The 23,938-nt window shown below is 51.0% G+C and overlaps 1 protein-coding gene across 5 annotated transcripts in view; it reads left to right on the top strand.

The window, feature by feature from the left end:
* The first annotated feature begins 5,136 nt into the window (after positions 1 to 5,136).
* The window catches only part of zfc3h1 (zinc finger C3H1-type containing), a 47,302-nt gene continuing 28,500 nt past the window's right edge, over positions 5,137 to 23,938 (top strand). For 2 of the 5 annotated variants that reach the window (XM_075470830.1, XM_075470834.1), the window contains exons 1-17: positions 5,137 to 5,798; positions 6,864 to 7,292; positions 10,446 to 10,600; positions 10,861 to 11,305; positions 12,125 to 12,307; positions 12,389 to 12,597; positions 13,497 to 13,620; positions 13,696 to 13,790; positions 13,892 to 14,071; positions 14,891 to 15,049; positions 17,765 to 17,902; positions 17,992 to 18,110; positions 18,740 to 18,883; positions 19,655 to 19,829; positions 19,901 to 20,029; positions 21,146 to 21,766; positions 23,725 to 23,831. In XM_075470830.1, coding sequence (XP_075326945.1) covers positions 5,288 to 5,798; positions 6,864 to 7,292; positions 10,446 to 10,600; positions 10,861 to 11,305; positions 12,125 to 12,307; positions 12,389 to 12,597; positions 13,497 to 13,620; positions 13,696 to 13,790; positions 13,892 to 14,071; positions 14,891 to 15,049; positions 17,765 to 17,902; positions 17,992 to 18,110; positions 18,740 to 18,883; positions 19,655 to 19,829; positions 19,901 to 20,029; positions 21,146 to 21,766; positions 23,725 to 23,831 — 3,923 coding nt within the window. In that variant the 5' untranslated portion in view covers positions 5,137 to 5,287. The remainder of the gene's footprint in view (positions 5,799 to 6,863; positions 7,293 to 10,445; positions 10,601 to 10,860; positions 11,306 to 12,124; positions 12,308 to 12,388; positions 12,598 to 13,496; positions 13,621 to 13,695; positions 13,791 to 13,891; positions 14,072 to 14,890; positions 15,050 to 17,764; positions 17,903 to 17,991; positions 18,111 to 18,739; positions 18,884 to 19,654; positions 19,830 to 19,900; positions 20,030 to 21,145; positions 21,767 to 23,724; positions 23,832 to 23,938) is intronic. The other 3 variants (XM_075470832.1, XM_075470831.1, XM_075470833.1) reach the window with 3 other exon arrangements.

The following is a 23,938-nucleotide window of genomic DNA, read 5'->3' on the forward strand; positions in this document are numbered from 1 at the left end:
GGGCGGGGTTTACCACTTCTCATCGTTCTGCAGCTGAAAGCAGAAAGAGCAGCTCCTAACTCCTAAGCCTTAATATTTTTTAATAAATTCATAATCCCATCAAGTATCAGGTATATAACCTTTCCCTTTCACTAAATTCTAACCCTAAAGTAACAGGACCAGACTGAGTCACAGGACTGGATGCCTAACCCAGCCGCGGCTATTCAGAGACACCAGGGGAAGCCGGGCAGCCTCTCCCATTCTCTGGCCAAATTGCTACATCTTCAATGTTAAATTGACGATAAAACAGTTATTCACAAAACACAAGATATGCCCAATACTGCATTTACTTTCATAACTACAACATGTTGTCCTGTAGCTTAATGAAGTGATTTGTTCTGAAATCGCTGCCGTTCACTGAGGAAATCACGTTATGAAGCCGCCACTAACAGCCGGGCTTCCGAGCCGAGGGCTGCCGGCCTCAGGGGGGGGGGGGGGGGGGGGGGGAGTCAAGCTTTTTTTCTACAATTCTAGGTCATCATTGGCTAAACCGACAAAAACTCATCACTTCCGAGGCAGCCCGGCGTCTCTGGGGGTAGATTAGACGTGGGCGTGTCAATATGAGGGGCTGTGTCGTGATGATTGGAGTTAGTGTTTGTCCATCATGAGAGATTCTGTGGCAGCCGAATTTTTAAGCGGGGAGAAGCACGCTGGAACTTCAGTCCCAAAGCGGATACCAAAGAGACTGGTTGTCTTTGAAAGTGCTGTCGGAGTTTCACTCATTTCCCATGGTTTCCATTTCCATCCTCACACACATACACTTTTGTAAATATTACACTGTAAATAAGAAACACATCATGTTGAGAAGTTTTGTCAATCATATTCCTGTTGTGCATTTGTTTGTCGTGTTAGCTAGTAGTTCTGTCACCATGGCGGCTATGCTCGCAGCTAAGCAGTTAGCAACACCAAATGTAGTTGACATGCTTTTAGCCAAGCGTAATGTGGGCTTCCCCTGTTTTAAAAGTCAGCAGCCGCCACTGGCCTAACCATAAGTCGGGGGTACAAGCCACGTTTTGAAAAATGAATTTTTAATTCATATATTTTTTTTAATGAATTCATAATCCCATTAATTATCATGTAAATAACCTTTCCCTTTCTCTAAAGTCTAAGGTAACAGGTCGAGGCTGTGTCACAGGACTGCACGCCTAACCAGGACCGGGACTCACATTCCACATTTTGAAAAATTAACATTAATGTTTAATATTTTTAATCAAATTGAATAATTTCTCTTCTGCTCTCCCTTCTTTTGCAGCACATAACACACACCGATATGGATCCTGTGTCTATTGCACCCACTTGAAACACAACTCAAAAACGCACAGAGTTTCCCACGGCCTCCTGAGTTACTCCAAGACCATTCCCTAACTCCTAACTCCTAACTCCTAACTCCTTAACTCCTTAACTCCTAAAGCCCATTTATGCCCTACGGAACTGGACGAAATTCGTCTGTCCGGTCCATACGTTGCTCCCAGAGCTTCTGTTTAATCCTCCGTCCGTATTGCGCACGTCCGTAAGAAATCCTCTAGAGGGCGCTATTATATATTGAGTCATTGTCGGCCGCGGGTTTGAGAAACATGGCGTCAATTGAGGAAGTTGCAGTCATACAAATGTATATACCCCCTGACCATCTCACAAATCCTCTCCTCCATTACCTGGCATTTTTAAATCTTAAAATTTTTTAATCTCCTACTCTTCGTTCTTCTTCTTCCTCCATAACTTCCGGAGCCAACACGCTCCTGACTCTCTACTGCCCCCACGAATTCCTCTGGTATTGCTCCGTTTCGCCCGGAGCTCACCGGATTGCTAAGCTCTTGACCTACGGACAAACTGACGAATGAAATGACCCCCGGAACCGGGTGAAAGCGTCCGTTTCCGTATTTACCGTAGGGCATAAATGGGCCTTTACTCCTAACTCCTTAACTCCTAACTCCTAACTCCTAACTCCTAACTCCTAAAGCCCATTTATGCCCTACGGAACCGGACGAAATTCGTCTGTCCGGTCCATACGTTGCTCCCGGAGCTTCTGTTTAATCCTCTAGAGGGCGCTATTATATATTGAGTCATTGTCGGCCGCGGGTTTGAGAAACATGGCGTCAATTGAGGAAGTTGCAGTCATACAAATGTATATACCCCCTGACCATCTCACAAATCCTCTCCTCCATTACCTGGCATTTTTAAATCTTAAAATGTTTTAATGTCCTACTCTTCGTTCTTCTTCTTCCTCCATAACTTCCGGAGCCAACACGCTCCTGACTCTCTACTGCCCCCACGAATTCCTCTGGTATTGCTCCGTTTCGCCCGGAGCTCACCGGATTGCTAAGCTCTTGACCTACGGACAAACTGACGGATGAAACGACCCCCGGAACTGGGTGAAAGCGTCCGTTTCCGTATTTACCGTAGGGCATAAATGGGCCTTTACTCCTAACTCCTAACTCCTAACTCCTAAAGACAGGGAGGGCAGGTTTCTAATGGTAAATAAGGACATGTCCCTGGCCACAGGTGGGTAGAGTAGCCAAAAATTGTACTCAAGTAAAAGTAAAAAGTATTCATCCAAATAATTACTTGAGTAAGAGTAAAAAAGTTCTTGGGGGAAAAAACTCCTCAAGTACTGAGTAAAGCCTGATTTATGCGCGGTTGCGTGTTTCACCTCAATTTTCTAAACTTCACGCAAGACGCGAGCGCAAGCCACTATCTACATCACATCCGACGGCGTGTTCATCTTCGAAGAAGAAGAGGAAGAAGAAGAAGAAGAAGAAGAAGAAGAAGAAGAAGAAGAAGAAGAAGAAGAAGAAGAAGAAGAAGAAGCATGAATCCAGTCGAAGAGAGACTTGCCGAAGAGGTCCTGGCGGTGAATCGCCACGTAGCACACGCAACCGCCGACAAAGCAAAATGAAGCATAAACGTCTCGAGCCATTAGCACAAGGGCAGTTAAAAGAGGTATAACTCAGGCTTAACTGTTGAGTAATGTCTGATTTATTTGTTAACACAAGCATTCAATCAGACAGACAAAAATACTAAATAATCATCTTTAGGCAGATTAGAGTTCATCCAATTGATAAAATACATTAAAGTGAATTAATTCATTACAAAATAGCTTAAATTAAAATAATCCAGGTACATTCAAGAACGAGGAAATGTTTAAAACATATGTAACCCATATGTAACCTAAAAAACAAACATTCACCTATCCATGGGGAACATTAGCATTATGCTGATGCTGCCCATGTTTTGAACAAAAATACCATGAAAAAATAAAGTTGGGGTAAATAATAACACAGGGGCGGTCCGTGGCGTAGTGGGCTGAGCAGCCGCCCCATGTACAGAGGCTACAGTCCCCGCTGCGGTTCGAGTCCCGCATCGGACGGCCCTGTGCTGCATGTTGTTCCCCCTCTCTCTGCCCCCTGCTTCCTGTCTCTCTCCACTGTCTTATATAATAAAGGCATAAAAAGCCCCCTGAAAATAAAGTTTAAAGTTTTTCAACTATGATAAAAATGTGGTTTGAAGAAGGAAACTTTCAAACATCTGTTCAGGGATTTAAATCCTTCTAAAACTTTCAGGTTTGGTTTCCTCAGACAATTTAACGAGATTAAACCAGGAGTTAATTATTATACTTCAGCTTTATTATTATGGGCAAGAGATGATTTATTTTATCGTTTATCTTTCTGTCCCGAAGCTGCTCAGTCTGTATTTTATAACCTTTGAACTTTGTTTGGCCAGAGTTCAGTTTTAGATGAACAGGCATAAAAAAGATTTGACCTTTGACCTGCCATCCTGCGTTCAGAGGTCCACGCTGTAGGTCAGTGCTTCTCAAAGTGTGGCGCGCGACAAACGGGAGGAACTTTTAAATGTTATGCCCATCTTAAATGCTTTTCTTTATTGACAATAAAGATAATTCACTAAACACAACACCCACACACAAACTAAGTAATAATGAATAGCTAAAATTATGAGAGAGCATTGGGAGAAAAACGTAACCTGGAACTAAAGTCCAAAAACAACGATTGACGTCGGGTTGTTAATTGCAGCGGGACAACAAGGTAGCAGGTAGCGTAACCGTGAGCAACGTGGATATATATGTGACTCAGACCAAAAAGGAGCCAGCACCATCACAAACACACAAGACAGAGGGGCCAAGTCAACCAAAAACCGAATATTATTGTTTTATTTTATACATTTTTAAAACTTTTTGCAATATTAATATTTTTTTTTCTATTCAAGAGGTACCGGATCAGCCCAAATAAGGAACATGGGCAGGCCTGTTAGCTTATTGTTAGCTTTGATGTTAGCTGTAATGTTATTTCCTCCTTTGTAAGTCGCTTTGAATAAAAGCGTCTGCCAAATGCATAAACATAAAAACTATGATTACACTGAACTCAGCAGTCAGCAGTTTATTCCTCTAATTATCAACCCAACGGTCAGTTTTATGACAATATTTTGACCTCTGTATAAAGATAAACTGCACCATGTTGCAGAAAAGGTTCTCCCCGGTGATTTCAGGCCCGATTATACATATCAAAAGCTTTCATTAAACATTAAAAAGTAAAAAAACAACAAATGAAAATGTAAGAAAAACAAAACTGTTTGTATAATTTGCAGCCATCTGTGTATATTGGTAGATCCTCATAGATAGATAAAGGGGTTTTAAATTCAGTCTGTGGTCTCAGACATGTGCAGCTGCTATAATCATATAGACTTTAGATTAAATACTTTATTCATACTTTATACATTTTAGTATCTTCATAAACAGGCCGTGGTTGTATTCAGGGTGAACAGAAAGTTCAAGAAGTCCATTCTGAGGCGATAACTACGGCCAGGCATAAGAAAAAATAATAATATTTTGCCTGTCGAGAATAAAGTGGACATGTCGAGAATAAAGTCAACTCTTCTGGTCCATCATCTAATTACTTTATTCTCGACATGTCGACTTTATTCTCGACAGGCAAAATATAAATATTTTTTCTTATGCCTGGCCCTAACATTCTTCCGTAGATAACAGCCTGAACTTCAGGAAGTTTACTCTGAAACCGGAAACAAGGAAGAAACTTTCCTTATTTGGGCTGCTTCCAGTCTGACGACGTCTCGCGTGATCTCGTTGTATCGCGGTTGTTGGGTGATAGCACCACAGCTAGCACAAAGCTAACATTAACGGTCAAAGACCAGCGCTAAAGACGGAAGAATGGTTCCCGGCGCGGCCGCCCGCTGAGTTCAGACAGCCGGCAGACAGACAGTTGGCGACGGTTACCGCGACATGGATTCAAACACGAGTCGATCCCCCGCGGAGGACGGGGAGCTCGAAGACGGAGAGATCTGTGATGATGAAACCGAGGAGAGTGTTCCGATGCGGCGGGCGGAAGGCAGCAGGCCGGGGCCTCCTCCGCGGACCCGAAAGCGTCGGCAGCACCCGCACCACATGCGGCCTCTCATGGGGCACCAGCCGCCGGATTTCCGCCTCCTGATGCAATACAACCCGGGGGGACCTCACGGCCCTTTCCCCCCGAGCCACAGGCAGCAGTGCGGGCCCAGCGGCCCCGACCGGCCTCCCGCCCCGCCGGCTCCGCCCGGGATGCCGCCGCACGGTGAGCCGAGTCCCCGGTCCAACTTCTGGGAGCGGAGCCACGGCGCCCTGGGCCGGTTCCGACACCGGGTCATCCCGAACCGGGGACGCGGGGCCTGGAACCGAGGCGGCATGGGGGGGAACCGAGCCCCTGCCCCCGGGCGTTACGGTCCCGGAGAGAGTCACGGATCCCCGGGGAGAAAACGTATCCTTTCCTGCTAGAGTTCGGTACCAGGACCGGTCCGATGTGGGTACCAGGACCGGTCCGATGTGGGTACCAGGACCGGTCCGATGTGGGTACCAGGCGGCCCAAGCCTTTATGGGGCCTTAAGCAGCATTTCATTTGGGCCCCCTACCACCTCAGCTCCAGATGCCTCATTATTCCACAGGCTGCACTGTTCTGTGTGTAACGGACCCACAATCATCAGCATTATTTGTAATCATCTTACAGTATACAGGTGTCATTCTTGTTTTTAACCTTAAAGGGATAGCAAACTCATAAATATGGTTTAATTAACTTCTACATAAAGAGTGATGTATAAGTATGGCTCATTAATTTAACTATTTGAAAGTAACATCAGCAGGCTGGAGACGGCATTTATAGTAAACACGTTAAATAGTTTCATTTCTTTCAGATGTGCAAAATGTTCAAAATACAAAATAGAATCAAATGACATTCACATTATTAGTAAATGTATCGATCAGCGGTTTATCGGTGATCAGCAGGATCACCATGGTTACCGCTGTGACTCACCTTCGGTTTCTGAAGTTTGGGATCATCAGCACAAACCCGGAAGTGATCACTGATAATCGATCTGTCACTTCAGACATTTTGTGTTAAAGTTTAAAATTAGACTGTTTTTAACCTTTTTAAATCAGAATCAGAAAAGGTTTTATTGCCAAGTAATTTTTACATCACGAGGAATTTGGCCTGGTCTGTTTGGTGCCATAAGAACAAAAATATAATAATAATAGAATAAAGTAATAAATGTAAAAAATATGTACAAAGTGTTTGTAAGAAGAGTGCGTTAAAGTAACGCGCTCTGTAATGACAGCGAGACAGAACGTTAATATAACGTTAATATATATAGTGTCAGTGGGGATAAGGATATTAAATGTATTATTTAATAACATATTTTTATATTTCCTCACATAGTTTTTCCTATGACGTAAAAAAAACGTTGTTTTGAGGTGTAATCGGGCCGCTGGCCCGTTGATCGGCAGCGATCGGAGTGACTCGCCTCCAGTTTTCCTGAACCTGAGACCTCAGAGAAGCCGCCGGTGAGGACCCGGGTCAGGAAGGCGGTTCCCAGGCCCGACGGCGGCGGCGTGGACGAGAGCTTCGAGGACCTGCTGTCCAAGTACAAGCAGATCCAGCTGGAGCTGGAGTGCATCCGCAAAGAGGAGACCATGGCGCTGGGGCCGAGCGCCTCGCCCCTCAGAGAGGAGGCGCCGGACGGCCCCGCCGGCCCGCCGGGGCCCAGACCGGGTCCAGGACCGGGTCCAGGACCGGGTCCAGAACCGGGTCCAGACCCGGGTCCGGCAGGAGGGGAGGAACCGTCGGAGCTGGACAGAGACGAGAGGAAAGTGTTCCAGGCGTTCAACATCAAACCGCTGCGTCAGAAACTGCCCTCGCCCGCCGACCTGGACGAGCTGCACAGGAAGTGGGCGGGGCAGGACCCAGGGGGCGGGGCCGAAGGTGAGTGGATGCCGAGGGCTCTAATGCCCCTTTTCCATGGCCGAGCTAGCCCTACTCTACTCGGTTCGATATAGCGCGACACCACACGGCACCAGTACCATTTCCTTTTCCACACAAAGCGTGACCTGGAAGTGGGCGGAGTCGGCCCGTTCACCACTAACGTGACGTCGGTTTCAGGTGACTACAAAGTAGGGGTGGGCGGTATGCACGGTATCATACCTTATGCAGTATTTTTCACCAACGGTAGAGATTTTTTTGGCATACCTTATACCGCAATAGCTCATGAGTCCGGCAGTAATGCAAAGTTTTGAACATCCGCTTGGATATGCCGGGCGTAATCGCAAGACAAGGTAACACGAGTAATTTGTTTTACCACCTGCGGGCTAACCATGCTCCGGAATATGAAACGAGTCAAAGCCGGTGTTCTGTCGATTTCTGCTACTTGTCGAGATTTGCTACTTTGTGGTTTTGCTTTTCGATTTTCTAAGTTTCGTTTTCACACCCATAATGTTTTGCTGCCCTGCGTCTCAGCTGGTGTGTAACGGTAACATCCTCAAAATCCTGATTATTTTCTCTTTTGGAAGACATGCAAAGTAATAAAACACTTATCGTATTAACAGGCAGCTTAACATGCACAAATGGGGCGTCTGAAACATGACGCATATTTGAGCATGTTGAATAAGTGGAAGGCGCCTATGAAAGTTACGTTATCCACGAGGCAGCGGCTTTTCTCTCACAGAGTTTATTCGAGGAAATGTACCTTTTCTTATTTTTAAAATATAAATATAACGTATATATTTTTTATATTTCCTGTGTTTTCTGTTTTGCACAATACATTTAATTTAATATTGCTGCAAACATCCTGATTGAAAGTGTTTATTTGGTGCTATGGTAACTACTGAGAAACTGTTCTGTTGTAATTTATATACAAAAGTACCATACCGCGATATATACCGTCAGTGGCTCAAATTTTACCGGGGTATACATTTTAGGGCATACCGCCCAGCCCTACTACAAAGTGTCACGGCGCGGTTAGTCAAAAGTAAACACAACAATGGAGTGTAATGTGTAATGCAGTTGACAATCCATATAGTTTAGTTAAACCAAGCTCTTTATTAAAAAAGACAGTACAAAAGTAAACAGCAGGAGTTGTCTCAGATACAGGCGTTGGTGGAATGCAGATAGCAGCTGCTGCCTCAGCTGCAGATGTAGATGCCAGTGTCGGTTCTGAAGCCTGCGGGATTGGAGGATCTTCGCTGACCTCAGCAACCGAACACTCATCGGTTGCACAAACCGAGTCTTGAGGGAATAAAATAAAAAGTGTGAACATACGAAACGCATGAACAACTTACATGAGACACCTGTGTAACGTTTCCTCAGCCACCACACACAGAAAGCTCTGCACCTCGCTCATCGTCCATGGGTTGGCTTTCCTTCTCTGGTCTTCCATCTTCGTAGTTCTGTTTACTCTCTGCTGCTCTCGCAGGTGTGTTTTCATACATGGCGGGTGATTATTTAAAGCTCCCCGAGCTTCCTCGCGTGTATGACGTAATTTCACCTGACCAATCAGTGGACAGCACTGATCACGTGACGTTTTAGTATCGGCTAGTACCGACTAGACCCACCTCTGAAGCCGGTACTAAAAATCGTAACGGGTCCCACCTTCAACCCGCGATGGAAAAGCTCCCAATAGAGTCGTACCGTTAGAAAAATGTTCAGTGGAAAAGGGGCATAAGATGTCTCCAGCTCTGTTTACTGAAATGTGGAGATCACAGAGCTCTTATAGGTGACCTATGAGAGGTGGGTGATGTCACCTGTTGGCTGTAACCATCCTGGTTTAGACTCCGCCCACTTTCGGTGGCGAGTTCTCAGCCTCGGCCCCAAAGCGTTGCCGTGGTTTTAAATGGACGGGCCTCAGGTCATTTTCTCAGTCTGTTAGCTTGTGTGTTAGCATGCGAGGTAGCATGTGTGTTAGCATGTGAGGTGGCATGTGTGTTAGCATGTGAGGTAGCATGTGTGTTAGCATGTGAGGTGGCATGTGTGTTAGCATGTGAGGTAGCATGTGTGTTAGCATGTGAGGTGGCATGTGTGTTAGCATGTGAGGTAGCATGTGTGTTAGCATGTGAGGTGGCATGTGTGTTAGCATGTGAGGTAGCATGTGTGTTAGCATGTGAGGTGGCATGTGTGTTAGCATGTGAGGTAGCATGTGTGTTAGCATGTGAGGTAGCATGTGTGTTAGCATGTGAGGTGGCATGTGTGTTAGCATGTGAGGTAGCATGTGTGTTAGCAAGTGAGGTGGCATGTGTGTTAGCATGTGAGGTAGCATGTGTGTTAGCATGTGAGGTGGCATGTGTGTTAGCATGTGAGGTAGCATGTGTGTTAGCATGTGAGGTGGCATGTGTGTTAGCATGTGAGGTAGCATGTGTGTTAGCATGTGAGGTGGCATGTGTGTTAGCATGTGAGGTAGCATGTGTGTTAGCATGTGAGGTGGCATGTGTGTTAGCATGTGAGGTAGCATGTGTGTTAGCATGTGAGGTAGCATGTGTGTTAGCATGCGAGGTAGATAGATAGATAAGTACTTTATTCATCCCAATTTGGGAAATTATTGTGTTATAAGATATGTAAACAATTAAATAAAAACAAGCAAATAAACATTAGCTATATACAAATCTACAGTATGAAGAGTTTTTTTTGTTTGTTATTGTAGCATGTGAGCTAGCATGTGAGCTAGCATGTGTGTTAGCATGCGAGGTAACATGTGTGTTCGCATGTGTGTTAGCTTGTGTGGTAACATGTGATGTAGCATGTGTGTTAGCTTGTGTGTTAGCATGTGTGGTAACGTGAGGTAACATGTGTATTAGCATGTGATGTACCATGTTTGTTAGCATGTAAGGTAGTATGTGTGTTAGCATGTGAGGTAGCATGTGTGTATTAGCATGTGATGTACCATGTTTGTTAGCATGTGAGGTAGTATGTGTGTTAGCATGTGAGGTAGCATGTGTGTATTAGCATGTGATGTAGCATGTGTGTTAGCATGTATGAGGTGGCGGGCGGGCGAGCTGCCCCGCCCCTTTTCACAGGAGATGGTGACGAGCGGAGAGGGAGGAGCTTATCTCTGACAGCGTAGCATTAAGTGATGTCACTTCCTGTCAGGTGCAGCTCCAGGAGACACGGAGGCAGCAGGAGGAGGCGGCGCTGCTGCAGAGGGCGAGGAGACCGCCACCGAGGAGGTGAAGGCCCAGCACGCCACTTCCTGTCCCAGTGAATCCCCTGCCTCCAGTGAGGAGTCCATCATCTCACCTGACAAGGTGAGCTCTGACAGATGAGGGGGGAGGGGGGGTGTTACTGTTAACTACCATGAGTTAACTACCATGAGTTAACAGTAACGAACTTTGAATTATTGATTAAACAAAGGTAAGTTAATGGAGAATTTTCCAGGAAAATGAACCACAAAGATTCTTAAAGTGATTTTTAAGATGCTGAAACAGCCAGGAGGAGTGATACCAGGTAGTTAACCGGGTCGTTAACCGGGTCGTTAACCGGTCATGTGACCTCTGTGCGTCCTCAGCCGGTGGAGAAGGTGGAGGAGGAGGAGCTGTCGGAGCTGCAGCTGCGTCTCCTCGCTCTGCAGTCGGCCAGTAAGAAGTGGCAGCAGAAGGAGCAGCAGGTGATGAAGAGGAGCAAGGACCGGATCGTCAAAGCCGCCCAGAACTCCAGCTCTGGTTCTGGTTCTGGAGCGGCCTCCCCGGGGAAGCAGAGAGTCACCACCAGGTCCGCCTCCTCTGCAGCTGCCGCCGCCGCTGCTGCTGCTGCTGCTGCTGTTGCTGCTGCGAGGAGCAGGACCAGGTCCAAACCCGCGGACCGGGACAGGACGCAGACCGGGCCCAGGCCTGCTGAAAGGCTCCCAGAGAGAGACCGGCCCAAACAGAGTCCTAAACCCGGCCCCAAGGGTCCACCCGAGAGGGGCCGGACTCCAGGAAGACCCCACAACACCAAGAAGCTCCTCAGTCCAGGTGAGAAGTTTACAGCCGCTCAGACCAGCCGGGCCCACCTGGGATGTACTGTTCAAGGTGGTCAGATCCAGACTGCACCTGACAACCTCTGAACCCCTCTGACGCCCCCCCGACCTCTACCTGACCCCTCTGACGCCCACCCGACCTCTACCTGACCCCTCTGACGCCCACCCGACCTCTACCTGACCCCTCTGACGCCCCCCCGACCTCTACCTGACCCCTCTGACGCCCACCCGACCTCTACCTGACCCCTCTGACCTCTACCTGACCCCTGACACTCACCTGACCTCTACCTGACCCCTCTGACGCCCCCCGACCTCTACCTGACCCCTCTGACCTCTACCTGACCCCTCTGACGCCCCCCGACCTCTACCTGACCCCTCTGACCTCTACCTGACCCCTCTGACGCCCCCCGACCTCTACCTGACCCCTCTGACCTCTACCTGACCCCTCTGACCTCTACCTGACCCCTCTGACGCCCACCCGACCTCTACCTGACCCCTCTGACCTCTACCTGACCCCTGACACTCACCTGACCTCTACCTGACCCCTCTGACGCCCACCCGACCTCTACCTGACCCCTGACACTCACCTGACCTCTACCTGACCCCTCTGACGCCCACCCGACCTCTACGTGACCCCTCTGACCTCTACCTGACCTTTCTGACCTCTACCTGACCTCTGCCTGACCTTTCTGACTGACGCCTGTGAACTCACCTGTGAACTCACCTGAATCGGCTCTTAAAGTTACCTGGTTGTTATATTCTGAAATGTCTTTGTCACGTGACCACGAGCTAACCCGTGATTGGTGACGCGCAGGTGAGCTGCAGCCCTCAGAAGGAGGAGCCGAGGCCAGCAAAGAGGCCGAGGACGGAACCAAGACCGGGTCCAGACCTGAGAGAGACCGGCCCAAACCGAGTCCCAAACCCGGCCCGAAGGGTCCGATGGAGAGGGGCCGGACTCCCGGGAAGCCCCACGGCGCCAAGAAGCTCATCAGCCCAGGTGAGGTGCTGCGTCCAGGTAGAGGGAGGGGGGCGGAGCCTGTGCGGCCGAGGTTTCCTCACCTGCTGGTCACCCCGTCAGGCTCGGTGGCGAAGCAGGCGTACCGGAAGCAGCAGCTGCGCACCTGGAAGCTGCAGCAGCAGCGGAACCAGGAGGAGAAACGGCGCCAGGAGGAGGAGGAGCGCCGCAAGCGCGAGGACGAGATCCGCCGCATCCGCGACCTGTCCAACCAGGACGAGCAGTACAACCGCTTCATGAAGCTGGTGGGCGGCAGGAGGACGCGCAGCAAGGTGAGAGCCGGCCCAGGTGTGCCCAGGTGTGTGCCCAGGTGTGTGCCCAGGTGTGTGCCCAGGTGTGCGCCCAGGTGTGTGCCCAGGTGTACGCCCAGGTGTGTGCCCAGGTGTGTGCCCAGGTGTGTGCCCAGGTGTACGCCCAGGTGTGTGCCCAGGTGTGCGCCCAGGTGTGTGCCCAGGTGTGTGCCCAGGTGTGCGCCCAGGTGTGCGCCCAGGTGTGTGCCCAGGTGTACGCCCAGGTGTACGCCCAGGTGTGCGCCCAGGTGTGCGCCCAGGTGTGCGCCCAGGTGTGTGCCCAGGTGTGTGCCCAGGTGTGCGCCCAGGTGTGTGCCCAGGTGTACGCCCAGGTGTGCGCCCAGGTGTGTGCCCAGGTGTGTGCCCAGGTGCGCCCAGGTGCGCCCAGGTGTACGCCCAGGTGTGCCCAGGGGTGCCTGTGTGTGCCCAGGGGTGCCTGTGTGTGCCCAGGTGTGCCTAGGTGTGTGCCTAGGTGTGTGCCCAGGTGTGCGCAGGTGTGCGCCCAGGTGTGCGCCCAGGTGTGCCCAGGTGTGTGCCCAGGTGTGTGCCCAGGTGTGCGCCCAGGTGTGTGCCCAGGTGTGCCCAGGTGTGCCCAGGTGTGCGCCCAGGTGTGTGCCCAGGTGTGTGCCCAGGTGTGCCCGTGTGCGCCCAGGTGTGCGCCCAGGTGTGCGCCCAGATGTGCGCCCAGGTGTGTGTCCAGGTGCGCCCAGGTGTGCGCCCAGGTGTGCGCCCAGGTGTGTGCCCAGGTGTGTGCCCAGGTGTGTGCCCAGGTGTGCGCCCAGGTGTGCGCCCAGGTGTGCGCCCAGGTGTGCGCCCAGGTGTGCGCCCAGGTGTGTGCCCAGGTGTGTCTGCCCCCCTGACTCAGGTGTGTCTGTGTTTAGTCCAGGGACCAGGAACACAGGAAGTCCGCCGGCAAGCCGGGCCTGGACAGCTCGGGGAACCTCTACCAGTACGACAACTACGATGAGGTCGCCATGGATACGGACAGCGAGACCAGCTCCCCAGGTGAGTGGGCCACGCCCGCGCCACCCTTTACTTCCTGTTTCTGAGTCAGGCGCTCACCTGTCCTCTCTGTGTCAGTGCCGTCCCCGACCCACGGCCTGCTGCCCCTGGACGAGGCCGGAGGCTTCGCCCCGCTGGGCCTGTACGGCGCCGAGGCCGCGGCCTACTTAATGGTACGCTCCCCGTTTCAGAATGGAACGCCCCCCACCTGTTGTCAGTACTGATCAATCAGCTCGATACTTATTGATTAACTGGACTCCGTGTTTTCTCGCAGCCCTTCCTCCCCCCCGTCCTCTCCGGGGCTCCGCCCCCTCTCCCCCCTCTGCCCCCCCCACCAGACGAGGTGGAGCCGCCCCCCAAACCCCCGTTTGCTGATGAGGAGGAGGAGGAAGAGATGCTGCTCAGGGAGACGTGTCTGATGTCCATGGCCAACAAGAGGGTGGTGTCCCCCGAGGTATACTGGTGCTACTGGTTCTACTGGTTATACGGGTGCTACTGGTGCTACTGGTTCTACTGGTTATACGGGTTATACTGGTTATACTGGTTATACGGGTTATACTGGTTATACTGGTTATACGGGTTATAATGGTTCTACGTGTTATACTGGTTCTACTGGTTATATGGGTTGTACTGGTTATACTGGTTATACGGGTTATACTGGTTCTACGGGTTATACGGGTTATACTGGTTATATGGGTTGTACTGGTTATACGGGTTATACTGGTTATATGGGTGGTACTGGTTATACGGGTTATACTGGTTATATGGGTGGTACTGGTTATACGGGTTATACTGGTTATATGGGTGGTACTGGTTATACGGGTTATACTGGTTATATGGGTGGTACTGGTTATACGGGTTATACTGGTTATATGGGTGGTACTGGTTATATGGGTGGTACTGGTTATATGGGTTATACTGGTTATACGGGTTATACTGGTTATATGGGTGGTACTGGTTATACTGGTTCTACTGGTTATATGGGTGGTACTGGTTATACTGGTTCTACTGGTTATATGGGTGGTACTGGTTATACTGGTTCTACTGGTTATATGGGTGGTACTGGTTATACGGGTTATACTGGTTATACGGGTGGTACTGGTTATATGGGTGGTACTGGTTATATGGGTTATACTGGTTATACGGGTTATACTGGTTATATGGGTGGTACTGGTTATACTGGTTCTACTGGTTATATGGGTGGTACTGGTTATACTGGTTCTACTGGTTGTGGTGGTTGCATGATGATGCTATGTGTTGTGTTCCTCTGCAGCAGAGCTCCAGCAGCCCCCCGTTCCCCAGCGGTCCGATGCCCGCGGACGTCCAGTTCCTCCCCAGGGGGAACCTGAGCACCGTCAGCCTGAACACGGTGCCTCAGGCGCGGGGAGGCCGGTTCAGCCGGGCCCACCACCCCGCCCGGGCTCCACTGGTGGTAAATATGTTCCAGGTTCCAGGTTCTGTTCCAGGTCCTGTTCCAGGTCCTGTTCCAGGATCAGATCTGTTCCAGGTCCTGTTCCAGGTCCTGTTCCAGATCTGTTCCAGGTCCTGTTCCAGGTCCTGTTCCAGGATCAGATCTGTTCCAGGTTCTGTTCCAGGTTCTGTTCCAGGTCCTGTTCCAGGTTCTGTTCCAGGATCAGATCTGTCCCAGGTCCTGTTCCAGGTTCTGTTCCAGGATCAGAACTGTTCCAGGTCCTGTTCCAAGATCAGATCTGTTCCAGGTCCTGTTCCAGGATCAGATCTGTTCCAGGTCCTGTTCCAAGATCAGATCTGTTCCAGGTCCTGTTCCAGGATCAGATCTGTTCCAGGTCCTGTTCCACGTCCTGTTCCAGGATCAGATCTGTTCCAGGTCCTGTTCCAGGTCCTGTTCCAGGTCCTGTTCCAGGTCCTGTTCCAGGATCAGATCTGTTCCAGGTCCTGTTCCAAGATCAGATCTGTTCCAGGTCCTGTTCCAAGATCAGATCTGTTCCAGGTCCTGTTCCAGGATCAGATCTGTTCCAGGTCCTGTTCCACGTCCTGTTCCAGGATCAGATCTGTTCCAGGTCCTGTTCCACGTCCTGTTCCAGGATCAGATCTGTTCCAGGTCCTGTTCCAGGTCCTGTTCCAGGTCCTGTTCCAGGATCAGATCTGTTCCAGGTCCTGTTCCAAGATCAGATCTGTTCCAGGTCCTGTTCCAGGTTCTGTTCCAGGATCAGAACTGTTCCAGGTCCTGTTCCACGTCCTGTTCCAGGATCAGATCTGTTCCAGGTCCTGTTCCAGGATCAGATCTGTTCCAGGTCCTGTTCCAGGATCAGATCTGTTCCAGGTCCTGTTCCAGGTTCTGTTCCAGGATCAGAACTGTTCCAGGTCCTGTTCCACGTCCTGTTCCAGGATCAGATCTGTTCCAGGTCCTGTTCCAGGATCAGATCTGTTCCAGGTCCTGTTCCAAGATCAGATCTGTTCCAGGATCAGATCTGTTCCAGGTCCTGTTCCAGGATCAGATCTGTTCCAGGTCCTGTTCCAGGTCCTGTTCCAGGATCAGATCTGTCCCAGGTCCTGTTCCAGGTTCTGTTCCAGGATCAGATCTGTCCCAGGTCCTGTTCCAGGTCCTGTTCCAGGTCCTGTTCCAGGATCAGATCTGTTCCAGGTCCTGTTCCAGGTCCTGTTCCAGGATCAGATCTGACCCGGGTTCTATTCCAGGATCAGATCTGTTCCAGGATCAGATCTGTTCCAGGTCCTGTTCCAGGTCCTGTTCCAGGTCCTGTTCCAGGATCAGATCTGTTCCAGGTCCTGTTCCAGGTTCTGTTCCAGGTCCTGTTCCAGGTTCTGTTCCAGGTCCTGTTCCAGGTTCTGTTCCAGGTCCTGTTCCAGGTCCTGTTCCAGGTCCTGTTCCAGGATCAGATCTGTTCCAGGTCCTGTTCCAGGTTCTGTTCCAGGATCAGAACTTTTCCAGGTCCTGTTCCACGTCCTGTTCCAGGATTAGATCTGACCCGGGTTCTATTCCAGGATCAGATCTGTTCCAGGTCCTGTTCCAGGTCCTGTTCCAGGATCAGATCTGTTCCAGGTCCTGTTCCAGGTCCTATTCCAGGATCAGATCTGACCCGGGTTCTATTCCAGGATCAGATCTGTTCCAGGATCAGATCTGTTCCAGGATCAGATCTGTTCCAGGTCCTGTTCCAGGATCAGATCTGTTCCAGGTCCTGTTCCAGGTCCTGTTCCAGGATCAGATCTGTTCCAGGTCCTGTTCCAGGTTCTGTTCCAGGTCCTGTTCCAGGATCAGATCTGTTCCAGGTCCTGTTCCAGGATCAGATCTGTTCCAGGTCCTGTTCCAGGTTCTGTTCCAGGTCCTGTTCCAGGATCAGATCTGTTCCAGGTCCTGTTCCAGGATCAGATCTGTTCCAGGTCCTGTTCCAGGTCCTGTTCCAGGATCAGATCTGTTCCAGGTCCTGTTCCAGGATCAGATCTGTTCCAGGTCCTGTTCCAAGATCAGATCTGTTCCAGGTCCTGTTCCAGGTCCTGTTCCAGGATCAGATCTGTTCCAGGTCCTGTTCCAGGATCAGATCTGTTCCAGGTCCTGTTCCAGGTTCTGTTCCAGGTCCTGTTCCAGGATCAGATCTGTCCCAGGTCCTGTTCCAGGTTCTGTTCCAGGATCAGATCTGTCCCAGGTCCTGTTCCAGGTCCTGTTCCAGGATCAGATCTGTCCCAGGTTCTGTTCCAGGTCCTGTTCCAGGATCAGATCTGTTCCACGTCCTGTTCCAGGATCAGGTCCTGTTCCAGGATCAGATCTGACCCGGGTTCTATTCCAGGATCAGATCTGTTCCAGGTCCTGTTCCAGGTTCTGTTCCAGGATCAGATCTGTCCCAGGTCCTGTTCCAGGTTCTGTTCCAGGATCAGATCTGTCCCAGGTCCTGTTCCAGGTCCTGTTCCAGGATCAGATCTGTTCCACGTCCTGTTCCAGGATCAGGTCCTGTTCCAGGATTAGATCTGACCCGGGTTCTATTCCAGGATCAGATCTGTTCCAGGTCCTGTTCCAGGTCCTTTTCCAGGATCAGATCTGTTCCAGGTCCTGTTCCAGGATCAGATCTGTTCCAGGTCCTGTTCCAGGTCCTGTTCCAGGATCAGATCTGTTCCAGGTCCTGTTCCAGGAGCCTCACCTGTCTTCTGTCCCCAGCTGCCCAGACACAAGTCGGTGGTGGTCTCCCTGAACGACTCGGACGACAGCGACTCGGACCCTGACGCCTGCAGCTCGTCTCAGACGGTGTTCGGAGGTCTGGAGTTCATGATCAAGGAGGCCCGCAGGACGGTGGAGGTGGGTCGCTGAGGGAGGCCGAGCCGGAGCGGGCGGTTCTGTGGCCATGTTCTGATGTTCTGATGTTCTGATGATCTGATGTCTCACAGGCGGCCAAGCCCAAAGCGGCGTCGGGATCCGAGAAGGAGAACAACCCGGTCAGAACCCCAGAAGCTCTGCCTGAAGCCAAACGGGCCGAGTACCGTCTGCTGAAGGAGGAGATCGCCAGGTAGGAACCCGGAGGGAACCGGGACACTGAGCCGGGACGCTGAGCCGGGTCGCTGAGCCGGGACGCTGAGCCGGGACACTGAGCCGGGTCAATGAGCCGGGTCAATGAGCCGGGTCAATGAGCCGGGTCACTGAGCCGGGACACTGAGCCGGGTCAATGAGCCGGGTCACTGAGCCGGGTCAATGAGCCGGGACACTGAGCCGGGTCCCTGAGCCGGGACGCTGAGCCGGGACACTGAGCCGGGTCAATGAGCCGGGTCAATGAGCCGGGTCACTGAGCCGGGACACTGAGCCGGGTCACTGAGCCGGGTCACTGAGCCGGGACACTGAGCCGGGTCAATGAGCCGGGTCAATGAGCCGGGTCAATGAGCCGGGTCACTGAGCCGGGTCAATGAGCCGGGACACTGAGCCGGGTCAATGAGCCGGGTCACTGAGCCGGGTCAATGAGCCGGGACACTGAGCCGGGTCACTGAGCCGGGTCAATGAGCCGGGACACTGAGCCGGGTCGCTGAGCCGGGTCGCTGAGCCGGGTCGCTGAGCCGGGCCGCTGAGCCGGGCCGCTGAGCCGGGCCGCTGAGCCGGGCCGCTGCTGCCCAGACAGAATCAGAACCTGAGGTTGTTCTCCTGCAGCAGGGAGAAGCAGAGGATGCTGAAGGACCAGAGTCTGAGCCCGCTGAGCTCAGCCGCTGCACCGGAACCGGCTTCGGATGCGGGCCTGAGACCGTCTGCAGATCTGAAGCTGAGCGAGGCGGAGCAGAGGCTGAGCAAGCACAGGTGAGTGATGTCACCAGTGCACACCTGGTGTGATGTCACGCGCGCACCTGGTGTGATGTCACCAGCGCACACCTGGTGTGATGTCACCAGCGCGCACCTGGTGTGATGTCACCAGCGCGCACCTGGTGTGATGTCACCAGCGCGCACCTGGTGTGATGTCACCAGCGCACACCTGGTGTGATGTCACCAGCGCACACCTGGTGTGATGTCACCAGCGCACACCTGGTGTGATGTTACCAGCGCACACCTGGTGTGATGTCACGCGCGCACCTGGTGTGATGTCACCAGCGCACACCTGGTGTGATGTCACCAGCGCGCACCTGGTGTGATGTCACCAGCGCACCTGGTGTGATGTCACCAGCGCGCGCCTGGTGTGATGTCACCAGCGCGCGCCTGGTGTGATGTCACCAGCGCGCGCCTGGTGTGATGTCACCAGCGCGCGCCTGGTGTGATGTCACCAGCACACACCTGGTGTGATGTCACCAGCGCGCACCTGGTGTGATGTCACCAGCGCACCTGGTGTGATGTCACGCGCGCACCTGGTGTGATGTCACCAGCGCACACCTGGTGTGATGTCACCAGCGCGCACCTGGTGTGATGTCACCAGCGCACCTGGTGTGATGTCACCAGCGCGCACCTGGTGTGATGTCACCAGCGCACCTGGTGTGATGTCACCAGCGCGCGCCTGGTGTGATGTCACCAGCGCGCGCCTGGTGTGATGTCACCAGCACACCTGGCAGGAAGCAGGTTCTGATGTCCGTGTGTTCTTAGGGAGCTGCTGCAGAGGGACGAGGCCGTGCTGCGACACCTGCTGCAGCAGGAGCTGAGGAAGGCGGAGTCTCTGAAGGCCGCCGAGGCCAAAGTGGCCAAACTGAGGGAGCAGCTGGCGGCGTCGGAGAAGATCGTCAACGCCAACCGGATGCTGCTGAAGAAGCTGCAGGAGCAGGTGAGTCACATGATGCGGTCACATGATCACTCAGCCGGTCGCAGCCACTGACGTGTCTCCGTCCCGTACAGGTGCAGCGGGTCGAGCAGCGCGTGTCCCAGAAGAAGACGGTGGCGGGCCGCCTGGAGCAGGACCTGGTCCAGGCTCAGCTGGCCGCCGGACGGGGACCCAAACGCCCGACTGAGCTCGGCCACACCGTGGTGAGAACCTGCTGTTAGTTAGAGGTCAGAAGGCCCGGGTCGGAGGGCCTGACCTGATGATGTCATACTAACCGTGTCACTTCCTGGTGTCACTTCCTGATGATGTCACACTAACCGTGTCACTTCCTGGTGTCACTTCCTGATGATGTCACACTAACCGTGTCACTTCCTGATGATGTCATACTAACGTGTCCCGTCCTGTCTCTGATGTCATACTAATGTGTCCCGTCCTGTGTCTGATGATGTCATACTAACATGTCCCGTCCTATCTCTGATGATGTCATACTAACGTGTCCCTTCCTGTCTCTGATGTCATACTAACGTGTCCCTTCCTGTCTCTGATGATGTCATACTAACGTGTCCCTTCCTGTCTCTGATGTCATACTAACGTGTCCCTTCCTGTCTCTGATGATGTCATACTAACGTGTCCCTTCCTGTCTCTGATGATGTCATACTAACGTGTCCCTTCCTGTCTCTGATGTCATACTAACGTGTCCCTTCCTGTCTCTGATGATGTCATACTAACGTGTCCCTTCCTGTCTCTGATGATGTCATACTAACGTGTCCCTTCCTGTCTCTGATGTCATACTAACGTGTCCCTTCCTGTCTCTGATGATGTCATACTAACGTGTCCCTTCCTGTCTCTGATGTCATACTAACGTGTCCCTTCCTGTCTCTGATGATGTCATACTAACGTGTCCCTTCCTGTCTCTGATGTCATACTAACGTGTCCCTTCCTGTCTCTGATGATGTCATACTAACGTGTCCCGTCCTGTCTCTGATGTCATACTAACGTGTCCCTTCCTGTCTCTGATGATGTCATACTAACGTGTCCCTTCCTGTCTCTGATGTCATACTAACGTGTCCCTTCCTGTCTCTGATGATGTCATACTAACGTGTCCCTTCCTGTCTCTGATGTCATACTAACGTGTCCCGTCCTGTCTCTGATGTCATACTAACGTGTCCCTTCCTGTCTCTGATGATGTCATACTAACGTGTCCCGTCCTGTCTCTGATGTCATACTAACGTGTCCCGTCCTGTCTCTGATGTCATACTAACGTGTCCCTTCCTGTCTCTGATGATGTCATACTAACGTGTCCCTTCCTGTCTCCACAGCCCAGTAAGCTGCAGCGTCTGGACGCCGCTCCTCGCGGTTCTGAGCGACACTTCGCCGAGCTGATCGCTCAGAAGCGCCGGCTGCAGCAGCTGGAGTCCGAATACGCCCTGAAGATCCAGAAGCTGAAGGAGGCTCAGGTCCTGCGCAACAAGGGGGCTCCACCAGAACCGCCCCTGGTGCCCCCCTCCAACCCCCCCGCAGAGCCTCCGGTCCCACAGCTGCCCCCGTCCAGCCCCTTCCACCTGCCCCAGCCCTCCCTGCACGACCTGTCCCAGGACAAACTGACCCTGGACAGCGAGGACGTCCCCGACGCCGACGACCAGGAACCAGAACCGGCCCCCGCCGCTGCGGCCCGAGGCGGGCGCCGGCCCTCCCTGAGACAGTCCAACTCGTTCACCAAGCCCCACCTGGACACCCCGAGCGCCGTCCCCGGTAAGGACGGCAGCGGGGCTAAGCCGGCCAAGGCGGCGGGCGGCGCCGAGCTCCCCGCAGAGATGTTCGCGGGCCTGGACGTGGACGGCCTGAAGCGGTGGTACCAGCAGCAGGCCCGGCTGGGGGAGCTGCTGCAGAGGGAGCTGCTCCGGCTGGGGGGGGACACGGACGCTGGCCCTCCTGCACAGGTGAGCAGGGTCGCTGCCCATACTACATACTACATACTGCATACTGCATACTGCATACTACATACTGCATACTACATACTGCATACTACATAGTGCATACTACATACTGCATACTGCATACTACATACTACATACTGCATACTGCATACTACATACTGCATACTACATACTACATACTGCATACTGCATACTACATACTGCATACTACATACTGCATACTGCATACTACATAGTGCATACTACATACTGGATACTACATACTTTCATACTGCATACTGCATACTACATACTTTCATACTGCATACTACATACTGCATACTACATACTGCATACTACATACTGCATACTGCATACTACATACTGCATACTGCATACTGCATACTACATACTGCATACTACATACTGCATACTACATACTGCATACTACATACTGCATACTGCATACTACATACTTTCATACTGCATACTACATACTGCATACTACATACTGCATACTGCATACTGCATACTACATACTGCATACTACATACTGCATACTACATACTGCATACTGCATACTACATACTGCATACTACATACTGCATACTACATACTGCATACTGCATACTGCATACTACATACTTTCATACTGCATACTACATACTGCATACTACATACTGCATACTACATACTACATACTGCATACTACATACTGCATACTGCATACTACATACTGCATACTACATACTGCATACTGCATACTACATACTGCATACTACATACTTTCATACTGCATACTACATACTGCATACTACATACTGCATACTGCATACTGCATACTACATACTGCATACTGCATACTACATACTTTCATACTGCATACTGCATACTACATACTGCATACTGCATACTACATACTGCATACTACATACTTTCATACTGCATACTGCATACTACATACTGCATACTACATACTACATACTGCATACTGCATACTACATACTGCATACTGCATACTGCATACTGCATACTACATACTTTCATACTGCATACTGCATACTACATACTTTCATACTGCATACTGCATACTACATACTTTCATACTGCATACTGCATACTGCATACTACATACTGCATACTACATACTGCATACTGCATACTACATACTACATACTGCATACTACATACTGCATACTGCATACTACATACTGCATACTGCATACTACATACTGCATACTACATACTGCATACTACATACTGCATACTGCATACTGCATACTACATACTGCATACTGCATACTACATAGTGCATACTACATACTGGATACTACATACTTTCATACTGCATACTACATACTGCATACTACATACTGCATACTACATACTGCATACTGCATACTACATACTGCATACTACATACTGCATACTACATACTACATACTGCATACTACATACTGCATACTGCATACTACATACTGGATACTACATACTTTCATACTGCATACTGCATACTACATACTTTCATACTGCATACTGCATACTACATACTGCATACTGCATACTGCATACTGCATACTACATACTGCATACTGCATACTACATACTGCATACTGCATACTACATACTGCATACTACATACTGGATACTGCATACTTTCATACTGCATACTGCATACTACATACTGCATACTGCATACTGCATACTACATACTGCATACTACATACTGGATACTGCATACTTTCATACTGCATACTGCATACTACATACTGCATACTGCATACTACATACTGCATACTGCATACTACATACAACACCGCATACTACATACTGCATACTGCATACTACATACTTCCATACTGCATACTACATAGTGCATACTACATACTGCATACTACATACTTCATGCATGCAGGGTCGCTGCCCGATCCGAGCCGTCGGGATAAATCACATGATTACCCACATCTGTGTGTCTGGTTCAGGTGGTGCCGCTGGAGCTGGAGACTGTGAGCCAATCGGCCGGCTCTGAGCTAAAGCCCCTCCCCTTTGAGCCGTATCGCAGCCCTTTGCTGGTCTTCAGGTCGTACAGGTGATGCTTCTACTTCCTGTTTCAGAGCTGATCGGATCAATATGAAAGCATGGCAGATGATTTAAGAACAGATGTGATCATTCAGCATGGAGTTGTTCACATTTTCA

Source organism: Odontesthes bonariensis, chromosome 7, assembly GCF_027942865.1.
Source record: "Odontesthes bonariensis isolate fOdoBon6 chromosome 7, fOdoBon6.hap1, whole genome shotgun sequence".
NCBI classification, from domain to species: domain Eukaryota; kingdom Metazoa; phylum Chordata; class Actinopteri; order Atheriniformes; family Atherinopsidae; genus Odontesthes; species Odontesthes bonariensis.